A 20705-nucleotide genomic window follows, 5' to 3' on the forward strand; every position below is an offset into this window, starting at 1 on the left:
ACTGAAAGTTCCTTCTGACGACCCAAGGATCCCTCCTCTTACATATCAGTCCGTGTCTACCCTAATGTGGCACTCATTATTTCTACACCCAAGTGCCTCCAATATTATACTTCTCTAAAAGGGATTCTGTGTGGCTTAATATAATTATGATTTTTTTAAATGCTAAAATAATGGATATTATTTGTGCATTTAGCATATTCACTACTTCAAAGTATTCACATTCAAAGTATTCACATTCTCTCTGTGTCTGGTTGGACTGTCCAGTTGCATGTTTATGGAAAGTGAGGATGAGATTGTATTTGTAAAAAGGCATGAGCTCCTCATGAAAATGAATTCTAGGGACAAACTGTCATGCAATCATTGGCTCTTCCACTCCACGGAGATTTGAAGAGGGACTGTATATCAACCTAACTGTAATAACTGCTTCTTCCTTTGCAATTCTTCTCCCCCTTTGCCTAATACAGCCATAGCTGTAATCTTTCATTAACAAATCTCTCTTAACAACTATAGTATAGGACCATGATATTATTTCTCAGCATTTTCCTATTTGAGTACACATGAAAAAAATAACAAAAAACCAGGGGACCTATTTTTACCACACATAGCAAACACACACTTCAGTTAAATTCTGTCGAATCAGAGAAAGATAAGGGATCATATATATTCATTCTGGTAGAGCCACTGGTCATACAAAATGTCTTTGTATTTCTTTTGACATGTCATCAGAAAATTCCCCATATTGGAAAACTCCATTTTCCTGACAAGTGTTCTAAACAGAGCCCACCTAGTAATTGGTAAGTTATAGAACCAAACTAAATTAAAAGTCAAAAACTGAAGCAAAACAAAATAAAAAAATTCCAAACCCCACATTAATTTATGAATATTTCTGTAAATAGTATGACTGAGTTTAGTTTGTTCAGAATCGGGGGGGATCATAACACTTTTGTTATTTGTGCATGTATACACATTTGCCAGAGGCTTGCCAAGAGAAGTTTCTCGAAAAAGCATAATCAATTTTTGCAAGGTTCCTAATTCTCTATGAAAATTTACCACTTGCAATCCTCTTAATCAGTATTTTCAGCCTTTCAGAGCTGAAAGAACAGCATCTGGCACAGGTGACCAATAACACAAATGACAAAGAATGCAAGCAAACAATCTGTGAAAACCCATGGGCAGAAAGTTAATTGTGGTAACTATTGGCGAATACTTATGAATAATGAATACATTCACAGGTTTTAGGATAAGTTTGTTAACTTGACTAGCAATGAAAAGGAGGAATATTCATAACTGTTATTATTCATAACAAAGTGTTCAACAACTCTAGTAACTCCGGCTTCTGGAAGCTTTGTGAAGCATTGACATGGGGCATGGGGAAACCGAGGGTGCGCTACAGGCATGGCCTTACACAAGCTTTCATTCACTCCAGAGCAGTTATGGGAAACTGCCTGAAGGTCAATGGCTGACACCACCTTGACAACTGTGTCAGTGTCTGCCCATTAAATCCATTCCTTGATGACCAAAGGTCGCCCTAAATTCAGACCGGATCTTGGTAAGATGATTGCACCAGTGGCTAGGTTGGTGCTGTGGAAAAGGTGTGCCAGTTACAGTAGGGGACTGGAAAACTTGCTTTGGCCAGAAACTGTCCTTATCAGCCAGAGAAGAGGCTGACTGCTTTGAACAGCTGCCGACAGTAGGATTAAAGCTGACTGAAAGAGTTTACCTCGACTAACTGCCTTCACCTCATTTCCTTGGCAAAGGGGTGACTTCCAAACAAAAAAAAAAAAAAAGAGGGCACTAAGACTGTCAAGTCAAAATCAGCTATGAACCAAACGGTACATCAACATGTTTAATCTTACTTGGTTGATAATTGTATTTTTAAAAATCTCTTTTAAAACCAAGCTTTAAATATGATGGGTACAAAAAAGCACATCTAGCTTCCTTGGGTGCGAAGCGAAGAGGTCAGATTCTCTGATCTTTCTAGTTGCTTCCACCTTACACACCATTTCCACATGCAGCATTTTGTTCACAGTGATATATACGATTTACAGGCAAAATAGGTCACTTTTGTCTTTTACAGATATCTGCATATCTAGTGATACCAGCCAACAAACTGGCAGTCTCCAAAGTTGTGACTTGCTTCATGTTCCTAACCTCATGTCCCTTGCTCTACCAGGGCATGGCTCCCATTTTGATCCGGGAATGACCAAGTAAGGGAATCAGAAAGGAGCATGCATATAGGCTAAAGGAAATATAAACATCTGGAAGTCAGCGACCCACTGCACTTTAGTGTTTGATCACTGTGAGGACTATGCAGCTATTTCCAAAAGTCACATGGGACTCAGAGGTTTCTGAAGACTTTTTTTGGTTTGTTTTACCTCACTGATTCTGTTGTGTTTAAAGAAAAAAATTAAACTTGTCATTAAAGTGGTCCATGTAATGGTAACTAGTGAACCTTCATCAAAGTCCTGGCTATCTTCCTTTCTTTCCTGTTAGACAGGCCCCTGTTTCTGCAGCAAAGCCCGTAGCTGACTGCCTGAGAGGGTGTTTGCAGTGGGCTGACACAGAGCTTGGTCTGATGTGGTAGATCAGCAATTGCTCCTGGTGGCCACAGGAGAACTGCTCCATCTTTTGTGCCTGCAGGGGTGATCTGTGGTTTGCCCAATCCTGTTCTGAACATGGTGATTAGAAGCCAGGATTATTCCAGCCTGCAGGTTTATTAATACGTCCATCATTTTGGACCACTGCTATACCGTGCTGTCTCTTTGCACCACAACATTCATTCCCTGTGAGAGTCCTTTAAGTTTGTTATTAGACATGTTTAGGATTGTAGCAATTATTGGGTTGAGATACACAGAGAACTGAACAGTCGATTCAGCTGTAGGGATAGAGGACTGAGACAGAGGCCAAGAACAGAGCAGGGCTTTGGATATAGACAAACTTTAGAGACATCAGAGGTATTTCTTTAACTTTTGTTCACTGAAGAACATTTGAGATTTATGCCTGTGTTGTGCCTTACCTGCCACTTGGACTGGCAGTTGATCCCTCCCCTGAGATGTGCTGCTCTTTAAGACTCCCTCCTTTTGAAATCCCACCATTTCTGTTTCACCTCTGCTACTGGATCGTTGCCTTTTCCATTATCTTTCCTTTCCAGATTCCCCACCAGTGGAGCTGGACGTGAGGGGTGGGGTACCGTCTTCCTGCTGACAGGTAGGTGGAGATGTTCCTTGGCCACAACAAGTGGGCCAGGAGCTCAACAACAGCGGTAACACAGTTGGGGAGCTTCCTGGGACCTGCCTCTGCTGCTCTGGACCTGGGCCTCTGCCTGTATCTGCATCATGCCTCCTGGGGTGGGTGCATTTTTCAAACTGCTTAGGTACCAAGGTGACAGATGCCTTGTAAATACCTAAGATAGATACAGACAGAAACTGTACCAGGCGCAATCAGTTATGCAAAACTTCATACAATGCCAATTGCACCTATATGCTGTAGTATCACCCACCTTTTCTAGCATCTGCAGTCAACCACAGTCAAATATTTGGCACATGTATTTTTCCTTTTGAAAAGTGATGGGAACACAGGACATTCATTCTTCCTTGGTGTCAACAGCTCTAGGCACATAGCCCTTAATGTCAGGTACTGCATATGCACATATTTTGTTCCATCGCCTTCCCTAAATATGAGTTTGCAAGTTTAGTTTAATTTCTTTCATTAGCTGATAAAATTTGTTTCCTTGTCAATAATCTGCAAAAATCAGTTACATAAGCAGTACTAAAACTAAAAGGGTAGTCTTTATGTGTACGTATTAAAAATGCATAGAGTTTAATTTAAACTACATAAAAATATGTCTGTGGTGTTGCTTTTACCTTATGGATTAACTTTTAAAATTTATTTTTAACTATAAGTAGCTTGTTTTTAGCATAAAGACCAGGAGTGATTGTGCATATAATTATAAGTTTGCATGTCTGAAAAAAAGCATCTAAAACAAGTAGGTGCACTTAGTTGCATTGTATTCCTTTTACATTTTTGTCACTTCCCATATATATGCAAAAGACCTTACCCTGCTTAGTTTGTAAAAGAATAGCTGGGAAGTAATTTGATAAATACTTCAGGGTGAATATCTGTGGGTGGGGGGAACTATGTAAAGGACAATTTGGGCAAACAGTACCTATGGGAATCTAGACAACGCTTTCAAAGAAGCACAAAACAAAATTCTAGAAGAGCTTCCCAATACTAATGGGGTGGTAGCAGAAAGATGAGAACCTACTGATTCCACAAGAAAGCTTGATCAAACTATAGAAGTTCATATGATAATGTTGCTTGTCACAGAAGCAATTGTATTTGATGAATAGATCTCTAGTGCCTCTGGGGAAAAATAGGTGACTCCTATTTGTAGATGGTTAAAAATGGATCTCTGTTACATTAGCTATGCCCACTGAAAACTAATGTCTTTCTTTTTAGCTATTCAAATAGGAATTGATGTATAAAAATTTGTCAAAGACCAGAAGTAGGTAAAGTATAACTAGGCCTTCAACATACTGCTACGAATTTAAAGACTAACCTTAACTAAAGCATTGTTTCAGAGTAAGAATATTAAAGGTGAAGATTTAAATCCAAATTTGTCGTTTATGATCACGTTTAGCGGAAAGAAACAAGTTCAGCCTCCTGTTATGTCATGTAAATGTATAGTTAAAAAATATACTGAAATGGAATGATCTGAGTTTTCATTTAGACAACTAGGCCAATCCTCATAAATCTGCCACCACGTGCACATTTTAATCTGGAATTAACTTCTCCAGCCGCACCCCAAATGAACAATTTGCAGGATTGTGCTTAAATCACAATGCCAAAATCACATATTTACTGTACTGCAAACAATAGGCAGAGAATATTACTTTAGCAGTTAGCATAATGAGGAAATAACAAAAGTGCTTTGCAATACAGTCAAAAACATAAGCCATTTGAAACACTTTCCTTCTATGAAAATTGAGTAAAAATATGTTCTCTGGGATACTGTAAACTCTACAAAGCGCACTAAAATCCAAAAAAAGGGAAAATTATGTAAAATAAATCAGTAAAACATAAAAAACTGTTTAGTGGCTAAAATTAATCATTTAACATTATCTATAAATATCATTACATGATTTATGAAAATGTTTTGTATGTATTCACAATAAAGAACTATCAAAACTTTCTTGAAAGAAAGTCTTATTTGTGTTTCTAGGGCTGAAAATATCTTCACATTAGTACATATAAGTCACATTTACATATTATAATCACACCATAAAAAGTAATTTTAAGGAAGGCATAAAACTGGTATGTTCAAATTCTTTCTATAGATACAATTTTCAAGTACCAGCTCTTTAACAGCATGTTCAATTAATGAAAGAATTATACAGGCATTTAAATGCACCTGCAATCCTGAAGCCTTACAATTCAGCCTACCTTGAAAGAGGAATGGTCATTGTCTAACAGTGGTTTCTGTTTAAGAACAAAAACAAAGCAGAGAATATAGTCAATACCCACTCCTACCCTGCAAGCCAGGTGGAATTTAAGTGGCAATTTGATGTTCTGTTTAAGAGACAGCATTTGAAAATTTGTCCTAATCACAAAAGAAAGACAAGCAACTGAAAGAAACCAAAAAGAAAGGTGGAGGACCTAAACCACTTGCAGCCTTCTCTGTTCTTACACTTACTCTCACGCTTCCACACCGAGGGGAAAAACCAAACAAAACTGTGATGAATTATCTAAAAACATTTATTTTTAATTATATTAGAAATTAATTAACATGGGTATATGAACATTTGAAGAAAAAAAAAGAGAAATAGCAGCAAAGGGAGTTTTGAGATGAGGGAGATAAGTCCTTCATCTCCCTGGCTCCTGAAAAAGAGAGAGAACACATTAAAAGTGTTGAAAAAGTTTTTCACTGCCCTAACTGTACCATGTTGGGAAACACATGCAATTTTTACTGTTCCTTAAGCACTCATGATTTTGAATATGTAGTTAGATATTCAATTAATATCTGAGTTTAGCAAGCGACACTCACATATGCCAACGTATTTAATTTGTCTGTTTCCAAATGCTACAAAACCCACATTTTCTTTAACACTTACAATTCCTTTTCCAACTTCTTTTATACCATTGTCTTGGTTGGCTGATGCAGGAAGGTTTTGCAAACCTTTTCAGTTACTGTCCTGTAGTAAAGAAAAACAAGTATCATGAAAGGGCACTACATACTCAAGAATAAGCTGCTAAATTCAAAACAATACTAGTGTAAATGAGGAGAACACCCACACAAAGAGTCAACTGACCTCTGCTCAGGATTCCCAGTGTTTTCAAAATGTTAGTTAAAGCTGCCCACCTCATGCAACATAAACCTGGGTTTGAAGAAGTGTTCAGTACTGAGAGTTACCTGTTAATTTAAGATTCTGTGCCGAAAATTGCTAATCAGCACACTGCCAGCTGGGTGCCAATTTTTTTTCAATGGAAAACATAGGGTTAGCATTGTTCCCCTTGAAACATGCTGATTTTCAATACTTTTCTCTTACAAAGTGTTTTAAAAGCACATATGTCATAGGCATGGTCCTAATACTATACCTTCATACACTGCTGTGGACTCCCCACAAGTTAGACTACAAATCATAAAACCTGTAACCTTGCTACATCAACAAAAAACGGGGCCCATATTCTTCACAAATTCCACCTAGAGTCACTGCCTTAAGCTTGTGAAAAATGACAGGCTGATGACAACCTTTATCTTATTATTATATTGCTATCTCATTAGAATTTCAAACGTGTAATGCAAATCAATTACTTACAAGGATACCCTTCAAGAATTCTTCATTAAGTCTGATGCCTTTTGCTCTCGTCTTCTAAAATACAGTGTCTGGTGAAGATCAGAAAACCTTCTTCCTACATGGAAGCATTGCAGATGCTGGAAACTATCAAAGGAGTCCACGTTGTGAGTGCTGTAAAAGTTTCTTTGATGGTATTTCCATTGTTTCCTGCAGACAAATCTCCATCATCAACTCCACCACAGTGAAATACAAAATTATTTTTGAACCCAGACGTCTTTGTGAGTGGTTTCTTCAAACATAAAATAACACTGTAAGCTAATCCGCTGTTTGGCATTCATTTATATATATTTGCTCTGCGATTTCATTGTTTCAGATGCCATTAGAATGTGCCACCTTTGAAACAATGGACAACAGGAATGGGATGAAGTGTGAATGCTTATTGCAGACAGAGCTAATAATATTTCTTTTGAATGCCATCAACTGATATTTTTCTATTCAGATGCCGCTAACACTTGATGCCACATAACAATATTCTGTGTTGAGGACATCACAGTTATTCTGTATCTGAGAGGTGGTACTAGCATCTAAACTGTTCAAAGGAGTACTTGGTACTGTAGACCACATCAAAACCCAGAGATCAGTATCAACACATATAGAGGGATTATTGTGTGTTAATTGCCTTATGAAATCTAAGAACAAACAAACCATCACCCTAGTTCACAACTGACACTTGTGTGACACTGTCAAAGTAACATGTACGACTGCAGAAGAATTATTTATCTTGTCATTCCCATTTCACTATGAAAATTTAGCCTGTTCTATTCTTAATTTTGTATTTTCTCTTAGAGGATCTTTATATTGGGTTTTTGAAATTAAACACTGTCCATTAGCTTTCACTGAAAATCCCAAATTACTAAATCAAACACATTTCCTGGCAGTAAAAAAAGCTTAGGAGCATGAAACTTTTATCATGTATCTAGACATTTACAGATCTTAGTTTATGGATGTGTTCCTTAAGAATCATCTCATTTTAAAGTTCTCCATCCACAAGAAGTTATCTATAAACAAGTTGAAACAAAAACTGAGGGAAAAACCCTTTAAAAACAAGATTTTCATGAGCCACATAACTATTTATGAACAGAGTTAAATGTATTGTTTTAAAATATTAATTTTGAAACTCTAATGATACCTATTTTCTGTAGTGATGATGAAAATTATGACCAAAAATTTTTCTTTTAATGTTTTATTTTTAGAGTATTTTCAAATCTTCATTTTAATTTGCTGCATGCATATTTTGGTTGTTCTTCAGTTTAATGGGCTAACTACACATTACCTGGAATTGTATTTGAAGTCCTGCCTCCAAAACATTGCTGCTACAACTAAATGTTAGTTTACACGTAGCCATAACTTACTGATTCAACAATTCTTGGAAACCTACAAGAACAACACCTCTTCTCCCTCCCCGATATCCCACAAAATCCAGAAAGTAGTTTCACTATTGAAAACACATCCCCTCCAAACATACTTTTTAAGTTGGATGCTATCTCTCTGAGTTGGGCAACTACTGTGGGCAGAAGGTCAGGGGCACAGATGAAGTACAGTTTACATTTATTAGTTTGTGCTATGTGACTGCACTAAAATAAGAATACTGCTCATGCCATACTGCTGTGAACCTAAAGATTTTATTACCTATCTCTTTAGACACAAACACCGTATCTTCTATCCCAAATATAAAAAAATACAGCCTATGTCCTTCCTTTTTCCTATCCTCCCAGTGAACCGGAACCTCTCTCAAAAGACAACCAACAAAACCAGTCAAACAGAACCACAAAAGCCATCATTTTCATCTTAATGCCTCCCTCACCTATGATTCAGAAAATGGAATTTTTGGTTGACAGAGGATTCTACAATAATAACATGAAAGATTTTTTTTATATGCTGCCAAAATGTATTTTTCAGAAAAACACCAGTAGCAATGGGGTTTATTCTGTCATATTCTCTGAATGGAGAATGGAAAACAGCACTAGCTGGAACCTCTGCTAGTGACCTGAAAGGAGGTCAGGAAAGAGCAGAAAAATAAAGGAAAACAACCCAATTTTGTCCTGTTTAATGTTCAAAAGCAAAACCTTCCCTGTTGAGAGAAGACACTGCCTACAGCCTAGCTTTCCTTTCCGTGACACTGAACTTTGTCAAAGTGCAGGACGCAGACTGTTTTACCAGCTATCACCCAGGGGTTTGAGACTCTTCCTTGGGCCAGACGCCATGAAAACGTGTAAATGACACAGTCCCTGCTCAGGAGAGCTTACAGTCTAGGAAAGCAAAATGACATACAGGAGTATGGAAAATACAGCTAAACACAAACAAACTTTGTATACATATATATACACTTACATTTATAAAAACTATTAAAATAGCACCACTATTTCTACCTGCCCCTCTGCCTAGCCATCATTGCTTAGATGACTGCTTAATAGGGATCATGGGGAAGTGAGTCTTTAGGAGAGATTTCAAGGAGAAGATAGTGGCCTTATCAATCAGTTCAGGGAGGGCACTCCATGCATACGGGACAGCGTGGAAGATGTTATATTGAAAACTTAAAATTGTGCAGAGCAGCATTTCTCCAGGTCAAAAGTTCAAGTGTTGTGTACAAGATCCCTATTTCCTGAGACAGAGACAGTGTGGTCATGGGAGTAACATTTGGCCATTAAAAAGACAAGCGAAATCACTAACGTAGGACTACACTGAGGATATGTTACTGGCCACATGTTCTCTGTGGCTGCCAGTCAGCACAGTAACTGTGAGGAGATGATATGGAAGGGTTTGGAAAAGAGTTGGATACAAAGAAGGAAAAAAGGCAAGATGAAGGAAAGGAGACAAAAGGAAGAAATGTGGGGAATATTTTCAAATGTAGTCTTCTGTTTGAGTTCTTAGTGTGTTTGCAATTTATTAACTAAATAACTAAAAAACATATACAATAATTAATGTACATTTGACACCATAAAATAAACTGGACCATATGCCAACATTTACATTATGTTATTATCCTTCACTATGGAAAGGTGAGAAACAGGTTAAACAAGAGACAAAATGCTTCCCCTTACCCTTCTTCTTCCGTACTGAAGCTTGGAAATAGAAAGGGAATGAACTGTGAATCAATTCTGAAGGTAATTTGTATATGCTAAATCCTTGTCTGTCATTTTGAGCATAAACATTTTTCTTCCACCTAAGAGGTTAGTCTCTCCCTGCTCACCTCTGCTATGCATGTATCTATCAAACCACAGCAGATAAACAGCTTGGCGAAAGCACAGTTTATCAGGGTTTATACCTTAACTGTAAGAAATGGCTTCCCTGCAGATATTAGGGATACATGTACAAATTTTTTTTTTCTAAATTCTTTTTTATAAACAGTAATTGGGGCAACTTATTGATACCAGGGCTTTCAAACTATGATAATAGGGCTTTTTAAAATCTTTGCAGATGGGAAAGGAATCGTTAGCACACATTATCTGCCATATTTCGGATTAACTCATTTGAAAGAGAACAACTGAGATGGTCTGCTCAGTATTATGAAGAACAGAGTAGATAAAAACATGTCAATAAAACCATAAGTAGAGTTCAGAGCCAGGCAAAGGAAGTGACTGTAAAGGCTGCAAGATGTATAAATTTTTTTTTTAAAAAAAATGATGTTTAGTTTAGCTAGGAGAAATTACAAGTAAATATAGTCTAAGGGAAAACAAATGGGGAATATCTGTTTATCTTTTCCTTCTATTACATAACAAGGGACATTCAATAAAATTAAAGGCATCACATTTAAAACCAATAAAAAGGAAATACATTTGTACACAGCACATAATTAGCCTGTGGAATTCTTTGCCACGAGACATTATTGAGACCATGAGCTTCTTCAGTTCAGAAAAAAGATTACACATATATATTGATGAGAACATCCACAGTGTTCATCTATATATACTTCTTATTTAGTTCGCACATTTATGTTATGAAACAAATGCTTATTCATTAGATAGTTTAATGGATATAAAAATGTGGGTGTTCTCATAGTTCATACAGATGTCCAATATATACACATATACATATAAAGATATATAAATTATATAAAATGCACATGTACAATCTGTGTTTTATGTCAGAAGACAACTTTTAACTGATGATAGCGAGAGCATTTACTCTTTGGAAGCTTGTTCAGCTGTTGTGCCATTTAAGTACTCTCGTTCCTTCTGATAACAGCCCTTTTACAGGACAAATATTAAAATAGGTAGACCACACGTGTTATTTGTAACAGTAGTCATACTGTTTGCTAGGGTGGCAAATGGTCAGAGTATCATGGAACTGGTATTTACAGTCTTGTTTAGGAAGACGACAAATTTCTGCCATGCTCTAGTATTACTACAGCTTTATTAGGGGACATACACTTCTGGAACATGGTTCAAGACTGTTCTTCAGGATAGTAAAGTCTTGCCACTGTAATATTTGCCCCATCAGATAAAGATATAGATGGGAAACGTGCTTAAAGATTCAGGTATGTCCCATGGCTGCTAGTCACAAGAGTTGCAGTGGTTTCTGCTGGTCGATGAGAAAAAGTAGCAGATCAAGTACTATAACCTGAACAGGGGGGTGAGAAAGCTAAAATATGATGGTCTTCACTGCAGAGGTGACATTACTATTAATAAGTTATTTTCCCCTAGAAAAGAGTGCTGCTTCTTTCTGCTTTAAGCACAGTATCTACTATGTAAGATTGAACAGTAAGAGAAATAGAAGAATATCCTCAGTTTGAAAGTGAGTTGCAGAAGGGGATAATGAAGGGGGGGAAATGGTACCTAAGTATTTCTGTCCCCTTGGGAAAGTTTGTTGATAAGCCAGCCAAGTTTTACAACCTCTTAGCATTCCATGAAAGGAAAACAAATCGAAACACCCAGACCCAAAATGTGGCTCCAGAAATAATATTTTACATTTTAATCCTGGAAGAAAAATTATGGAGCATTCACAAACTGTTGAAACCTTTAGTCAAGCCCCTAAACTTCCTGGCACAGAAAAATCAAATTTTTGGAGATTTATTAGAGCTAAATAATCAGACTGTTTCATTTTGGTCTTCATTTGGTTGTTACACCATAGAGAAGACAGTAACCACTTCAGCGAGCCTTTGTTGGTAAGAACTCCCACTGAAGCTAGGAGACTTCATTCACTAAAGGATAGATTGGGCCCATCTGCCCCAGAAAACACTGGCTTCCAGGGAAAAACAAAGTGGCCACAAGACTTTGATTCCTTCCAGCTGGCCTTCATATGAGTCCATGCCATTATTATAAAATAAAAGTATTTAAATCAATGTAGGGTTACATGGAAAAACGGTTTTATTGTAAGATAGACTCTATTACTCTGCAATGAGGGATTACTTTGTTTTTATACCCAATTATCACTTGCTAAACACACTGTTTTAGTGTAATAGTTGTTATATAAATATGCGCTGGACTTTTCTCTTTGTATATATGGTCCATTCATAACACATTTATTAGTCTAGCTGCAGAAATTCTACTTTTTAATGATCGAGCAGATTAAAACCAGGAGGAAAAGAACAATTACCTTCCTCACTTCTAGAAAGTATCAAAATTCCCAAAGAATCATCTAGAATGTGGATGATCAAGCAAAGGAATCTACCATCACATTTCTTAAAATTAGCAAATAAAAGACTGAATGCTCAATACCTTTTTATTACCAATAGTGAGAAGAATTAAGTTTATAACATGCACAGAAGTCAAAGTGATATCATAATATGCACTTTTTCAGATCAGAGTCTAATGAAAACAAGCTGAAGTTGAAGCTGCTTTAACACTGTCAGCTTTTTAACAACAGCTTCTGGCAGCTTACCTTTATCCACTAATGAGAGGCCACAGAAATTTAAAATAAAACAATATTAGATGAACTGAAAATTTAGAAAGCAAAGCTAACAAAATATGATACGGCATTACTTTTTAGTAGATGTGCCAAACTTTGATGATGCAATAAATGTATCAACATTCTCTTGCGTAGCAGTAAAGGCACAAGTTTAAACAAAAATTATTCATGCGAATCATGCATATTTGAACTCTCCAAAGATGCAGCATTCTTAAAATCTTTTCTGTGCTGTATACTGTACACAGTGCAGTTCCTTTTAGTCAATTTAGCATATAATCATATATATGTGGGGTTTTTTTTTACATTTCTATTATGCCAGCATGCTTGTCAAAAAACACTTTCTTACCAAGCTCTTCAAGCTCTGAGGTCATTGACTTAGACCGCAAGGTCAGTGCAGTGGTTGGAGCTCGCTTAGGTGGTGGTGGGGCTTTGCATTAAACAGAAGGATATACAGTGTAAGTAAATATACATCTCCAAACCACTATATTCACATACACAATTTCATATTTATTTAAAAGAATATGCTATGTTAAATAAGGTAATAATAAATACATACATGCGGAGAAAAAAACCCTGAGATGCTTTTCATGTGCTGAATTTCTATACCGTTTGTACTTTCAGCGTAGGCTGTTTGACACATCAGCAAGCTTTTATGTAACAGGATACATAAAAACATTTAAAGCTAAATAACTGTGCACTTCTATTTTTCAGTAGGAAAAAGACTTTCTAGAGAAAGTGCCTCACAGCAGTTGTGCCCCTCCTTCTAAGAAATGTACATAGCTAAAAATCTCGTGGAGACCAGCCAATCTCTGCCAGATTAATTTCATCTTTGAAGAAACTGTTAAATCTGAGAAATACAAGAAAGAAGATTCAAATTTATCTTCATAGTTATGGTGAGACTAGGGAAAACAGGTGATCCTCAGAATAAATAAGATCTTAAAATATCAAGGCAATCATCTAGTACAGAAACTAAAATCCAGCATGTGTTTTAGTATCCTGATAACAAATGTTTCTGGCTGTCAGAAAGGAGTATAAAATCAGAAAAGACTATGCCGATGTTGGTAGGAGAGTTGGAGATTTCCAGTAAACAGAAATGGCTCTGGGATACCAGGAAAAATTAAGGATTCTTAAGTGTTTTGGTCAATACTATACATCAGGCTACACCATTTTGACAAGAGGTGGCAAAGCAGTTTGAGGGCGAGAGAGTGATGGAGGAAAGAAGTAGACAACATTCTTCCTGTATCACCTATATTGACTATGTCAGCATCATGCTTTCCCTGTCAAGCTCCATCATCTTCTTACAGAGGCTTGAATGACAGTATGTCATGAGAAGAAAAAATACAGCTCAGGTTCAGTGCCAGATATGAGGCTGCATAAGTGCTGCACATATTAATTTCAGTCTGAGGTCTGCCCTTGCCCAACAAGAGAAGTGACAACAAATCTGTGAGGGAAACTGCACAAAATACTGGATTGTTGAATGAGGCTGGGTATCTGACACCAGCCTCACTATAAAGGAGACTGACAGCAAGAAAATCCGTCCACACAATTTCCAAGGTACAATGGCAACTGTGGGTAACAAGAAAGGTTACCAGCTTGCATCAAAAAGGGACAAGATTCAAAAGTGAAAGTTTTCAGCAAATGACACAATATCAATAGATGGCTCTGGAAAAATGACAAAGAACTGGGTTTGTTTCTATAGAAATAACTTCCTTTTGGGTTGTACACAACAGCGTTTTTATTTAACGCCAATAAGACATATCCCAAAAGTCAGAGGTGAAAGGTTTGTTTAAAATATGTGAATAGTAATGCTTTCAAGCTAAAAATAATGCAAGATCATGTTTGGACATGATTTACTTTAATATAGTGTTTTTTCCCCCCACAAGGTGCTTTTTTTTTTTTTTTTTTTTAATAAGCAGTATATATCAAGAACACTCACAGTGTAGACAGAAAGTTTTACTCATGGAGAAGAAGGGAGCCCTTGGGTGCCAGTTTCTAGCCCGCTCTTGTGTTGAAGAGTCAGGCAGCTGTGAGTGACAATTCAAGAAACTGGTGGGAGGAACAGGAATTTTCAAAAATGTGATGTGGCTGTACTGAACACTGGTTAGCAGCAGCAATCTTTTCTGCTTAATGATAATTACGAGGGCCTAATGACTTCCCAGAGTAGCTGTTACCTGGAGCAAATTCAGGGGTATCTAAGGTGAAGGAAATAGTGCAAAATCCAGTGGGGATTTTTTGTCTTTTTTTTTGTGGGTTTTTTTTTTTTTTTTTGGTGGGTGGGAAACACATAAAAATTCTTCAGGGAGTAGCCCAATTTTATAATATAGGTTAACCCATAATCTCCCTTAAAATTAATATTATAAAAAAAATCCCTAGGCTGGAGAAAAAAAGTGTCCTGTTTGTACCCAGACAATTCTTTCCCAAAGTCTTTGTGGCACATGATGCTATACTAACCTCTCTTGGAGTAGCTGCTTTCTTCCTAGCAGCCTAGTAGCAGAAAAAGCAGCTGTGCATGTTTTCTACTTATGAGAGCAGGAGGGATTTTTCCTTGCCGGAACAACCCCTGTACTTTGAATTAATCTAGAGGAATTTTCCCATTAAAAAAGTACATTTTTCTACCAGAACTTCAGTCTAAACATATTGTTTACTTTTCTTATTCTTACAGAGGTCCTTTCTAAAATATGTGCTTTGCAAAATTGTAAGTTCTCAACGATTTCAAGAGGAATCAAACTAACCTCAAGTATGTTTGGAACTGATAAAAGATAATCTGTTCTTTCTGCTTTTTCTCTCTCACTACTGCAAGAAATTTTACTCAAAGATCTCCAAATATATACATGTATAAAGATCCATAAAGATGAAATTTCATGGCAAGCATAACAAGAGAATATTACCTTTTTTGTCACCTATTAATGCACAAGTCAACAGAATTAAATTACTCAAATTTAAATAAGGGTATTTCAAATTTTAAAAGTGAAGTCCATAAATCAGAATTTATAAAACAATAATTTCATATCCATATTCTGTTTTCTGTGGAGCAAGACCAAAAGGACTCCATTACGAAAAGAGAAAAATGTACCTTTCTTTCTAGCTGTGTCATCTGGATCAAGATTCCTGGTTACTGTGACAACCTTAAGAACTAGGTGATTGCCCCCTTGTCGAATCATGTTCACCACCTGCCTGTGGCCAACTTTCACTACATTCTCATTATTAACCTGCAAAGAAAGAAAATAGTCTTTTAGATCAAAATGCAGAAGACTTCTGTCCTTTCAGTTTTAAAAACAGAAGGTAGAAAGAACAGGAAGATATAGAATTTCTAATTACTGTCTTTTAATAAAAATACATATATAAGAAACAGCATACAGCTGACATGGTAACAAGAAAACAATGCTAGCTCTTCACAAAATATGCAGATAATTTCCTTACAATTACTAGTTTTAAAAAAAAAAAAGTTAATGGGTTCAACCAAATCTTTCCCTTTACATATCCTACTTCAAACAATTAGTGTGCTACAACTCTGCATTTCATATACCAAAAAAATGTTCTGAAATTATAGTAATTTTTCATGACTGTATTATCCACAAATGTTTATATGCATTTTATGCTCTCTAACATAACCAATGAGATATTAAGAAGCTTTTCTTTTCAGATCATCCAGGAACAAAGATTTTCACTCTTGAAGTCAACTCTCATGTTCAAGAGACATTATTTCCCAGCATTTTCCTTCTGCAAGTTTCTGGAAGGATCTAATGTCCTGGAAGCAAAGGCAACAGGGCCATAGCAGTCCAAGAGTCTTCATGGAAAAAGATGAATTAACCGTATGAAGCCCTGACCAGCTATGGTGGCCATGCCAATTAAACTTCCAACAGCACTGCAACATTAAACTTTAAAATGTACTCTCTGGGTAATTCCTAGTGCTACATCATCATTTTTGCTGTATACATCTTTCCATAATATTAATTAATAGACGTAGAAGAAAGCATAGGCATAAAAACTGTAAATAAGCATGGATAAAAGTAATTAATTTATTCAATCTATAAGAAGTTGCTGAAAGTTATCCAAAATCTGAATGATAGCAGCATATAAGACTGAAGTGCTGTGTGTGCTATTTGAACATAAGAGATATTGAGGAACGGAATCAGTGAAGAAGAGATGCTGCCAGAATACATGCTGGGACGTTGATCTCTATCCAAAATTCAACTGACTCAGTTATAATTCACTGAGATCAGTGCCTTCCAAAATGAACAGTCATTTTCAAAGTAAGTGTTTTTAGTCTCCTCTATTCTGACTGGCTGGGCATCTCACACTCTAAAGAATTTACAGTTTAGAGCAAAATCTCTCATTAAATATTATTGCCATTTAGCAGAACAGCAAGCACAAGCAGATCCACTCCAACTTGAAATCATTTTTCCATCCATTGTATCAAAGGAAAATCTTGCCTTTTTCAGGCTTTAGCTGAGACAAAATGCATTATGATGAAATGACATCTTGGTAAACCATATTTTTAATACAATACTGCAGTCAGAAGTCTCTGAATATGCTGAACACCCAGACCTGTTGAGCAGGCAAATATGAAGTTCTCTCATTCTAGGTGGAGGATACAAAAGAACATTGATTCGAATAAGAGTGTTGTTGTTTTGTTTTATTTTACACCTTCTTAGCATCTGGTATTTAATTCCAAGATATGGTATTTATTTAGCTGGACCCGTGGCACCTAAATTTAATCTGTCTAAAACCTTTTAGCAAATGGAGTTGTTCATTTACTTCCGAATTCCTTTCAGTATTAAAACCTCGACCAGGTAATTGTTTTCCACAGCAAAAACATTCATGTAATTAAGAACTACAGAATGAATCTACTCTATCTTTATTGGAATTAAGTTTTAAGGTTAGAAGCCGGTATGGATTACAATATAACCCATAATTCTGTTAAAAAATAGAGACCTCCAAATAAATCAAAAGTTAATATTAATTAAACACATGTACACTTCACTAGTGTAAAATGATAAATGTGTAAAATGATAAACAGCTTATGCAGCATACCATCTGTTCGCATCGTTATGTGCAATGATATTTAACATTTAGAGCAAGAGCAAATATATACGACACATTTTTTAAAGCTGCCTCAGAAGCAGAACCTGTAAATGACTGTTTATAGCAGCTTTGTTTAAAAGTCACAGTTACAAAAGCTGGTACCAAAAAGATTTGTATTGCAAAAATAAAAATATTGATAGGAGATCTGAAGATTATTTAACTCAAAGAGTTTAGAGAAATACCTGATAACAAAAGAATCATTGAATCAGCAGAGCCATACCCCATCTTCACTATTTTTAATTCCTCAGTGGGCAAAGCAGTAGTATGATTACAAAGCAATAACATTGCTATTGTCAATAGCTTATAAGGAACTAAGATTTCAGTGACAGATTCTCTATTTCTTTTAACCTTGTTCGATATTTTATATATAAGCCAAATGACTGCAGAAATGGTCATTAAACAGAGTTCTAGCAGTTTATTTTACAGTTTTAGTTTGATATTATTCAGCAAAACTTTCAGGTGTGAATAATTTGATGAGACTGTCTCTCGGCTTCCACTTCAAGCTTTGGCAGTGGGGAGATGACTACTACATCTCATCCAGGCTTTGTAAACAAGCTGAAGAAGGTAAGTTTTTATAATCAGTAAACTAGATATCTATTTCACCTGTGCCAATTCATTTAATAATCACAAGTGTACTTGGTATTAAATGTGATCACATTCTTTGAAACATCGAAAAAATATTTTTATTTTTAGTGGCAAAGTGTTTAGAAGGATGTTCTATAAACAGTCAAACTAGCAAAGTTGGTTTGCAGGCACAAATTTGTGTCTCTCCCTCTTCAACCCAGTCTGTCAGCACATTTTCTGTGATCTTTCCCTCCAAAACCTTAAGGTCTTTTCCTTTAACTCTTCTCCAAAACTTTCCTGTGCAGAACTTTCTTTCCCGTGTCCTCCATAAACAGGTGAAAATAGATAATAGAAATAGACACGTGCTGTGACTGGTTCCATGCTACATCAATGGCAACTGGTCATCCAACAAGCCAAATGCAAGGAAAACTGTCCCTTGGGACAGCCAAAAATTTCACTAACTCTCCTCTATCCATTCCTGACTCTCAAGAAAAGCCTCAGAACTTTATATTCTTGAAATTCATACTTTATTACCATTTGATTAAAATCGGGCAGTGGGATGGAAGTTACTTTGAGTACTCTGAGAGAATTTGAGAAATAATTTCTGAAATAATATGATCTCATAGACCCAATGTCTTTAAAAAATAGCCTAAACTGGAAGCCTGAACTACTGCAAGCTGAACGTACTTTTTGGGTATGTATGAAATGTTCTTGAAGTGTTTAAAAGGAAGCAGACTTCTGTGAATATGAAGATTTTTCAGCTATATGTCTCAGTACTTTTTTCACCTTGTATAATCAATGTATACAGGTTTTTTTAGAGCAGTACAATATTACCAGGCAGGAAAACTACGACTTCAGAGCAAGCCAGAGACAGAAATGAGAAAAAGTCATAGTAGACAATTTTGCCAGATAAATTAATTTGCTAGTAGTGTGCAATGTATTGTATTTCAATGTCTTGAAGTATTACCAGCCACATGGCTTATATCACCATTTTTCACGTACCTCATTAACGTAACCCTGTGTGAACCACTCAGTGAAAAGGATCAAATGACACTGAATGGTGTCAAGGACAGCAGGTGAGAAGCAGTGCTACCTAACCTTCATCCCAAGTGACCGCACCATTACTAGTTAGCTTACAGCTAAAGGCAGCTAACATGAAAGAAATGCAAGCAAAGCAACGCTCATGCGTTGGTTGGTATTTAGAGGAGGTACAGATGGACCAGTCTGTAGGTATAATAATATATAATAATATATAATATATAATAATATAAAACCAGTACAGGCAGCTCATTAATTCAGACACTTCTGGATACATTTAAGACACTAAATATTCATACATGACAGCAAAAAATACTTGACACCACCTCTGCATAGTGAAGAGGTTTCATTCTTTTCTTCTAGCCGGTGGAATCAGTTATTCACGCAGTTGATATTTCATGGTTTCCTACAGCAATGCAATATACCTGAGCAGGAAACATTCAGTTCTCCAGGACAGACAGCAGTGTGTTGTGTCTCCTCTCCGCCCCCCACCACTGTGACCACAGCAGACACGTCACTGCTCCCTCCAACACTCTCTTTGAGAAGTGAAAGTACTTTGGGGCTTTCATTCAACGAGCCAGGACTCACACCTGCTTAAAGCTCCAAACGAGAGACTGTGATCAACAACGACGTTTCTCGTGCACAAAGAGCTCTGAACAACGATGAAGAGTTCTCTCTCCAACATGGTCATTCTCTCAAGAGATGATCCAAAAATATGGAGTGAACCAGTGACAACTGACAGTCATAAATCTCACTATCTTTAATATCCAGCTCCACCACTCTGACTTTATCTTACTGAGCATTTATACATAGCAACACCTAAACCACTCAAAACCCAATAAAAAATCTTGAAAGTTTACTCAAGAATAAATAATGATGTGGTTTCCATGAGCAAAATACCAATCAGGTAATCAATTTTTTTTTTCTGTGTGAAGTATTCCCTACATGAAAGAGCCCTCCATACAAAAGATAATTTATGAACACCCATGACATCAATAAATTTCTCCTGAACTTTACAAAGAAAAAGATGTTCCTGCTCAGGCAACGTTATAATCCTGATAACATCAGAGACAAGCACACAGGACTGAGAACAACCACAGTTTATGAAAGGGAAGAAGTTTAGAAAAGGATAGGATACGGTACAAATTGGTTTACAGTGAATATGAATGGAAGGCAGTAAAGTCATTCGATGGGTGATTTCAAGAGATGTACTCTAGCTGGAAAGGGCACCATAACAGAAGGCATGAAGCCAGGAGAAGAGGAGGAGGGCAGAAGCAGTATTTAACATGAGATGATTGCTAAGAGCACAAAGGAGAG

At 36.5% G+C, this 20705-nt stretch overlaps 1 protein-coding gene across 1 annotated transcript in view; it reads right to left on the reverse strand.

Annotated features, from left to right (window-relative positions):
* The window catches only part of SHANK2 (SH3 and multiple ankyrin repeat domains 2), a 338597-nt gene that overhangs the window by 27627 nt on the left and 290265 nt on the right, over positions 1–20705 (reverse strand). The window contains exons 17-19 of the mRNA XM_074841993.1: positions 15775–15910; positions 13048–13128; positions 9896–9916 (exon numbers count right to left, since the gene is read on the reverse strand). Of these exons, the coding sequence (XP_074698094.1) occupies positions 9896–9916; positions 13048–13128; positions 15775–15910 (238 nt within the window). The remainder of the gene's footprint in view (positions 1–9895; positions 9917–13047; positions 13129–15774; positions 15911–20705) is intronic.

The sequence above is a fragment of the Strix aluco genome, chromosome 16 (assembly GCF_031877795.1).
Source record: "Strix aluco isolate bStrAlu1 chromosome 16, bStrAlu1.hap1, whole genome shotgun sequence".
Lineage (NCBI taxonomy): Eukaryota > Metazoa > Chordata > Aves > Strigiformes > Strigidae > Strix > Strix aluco.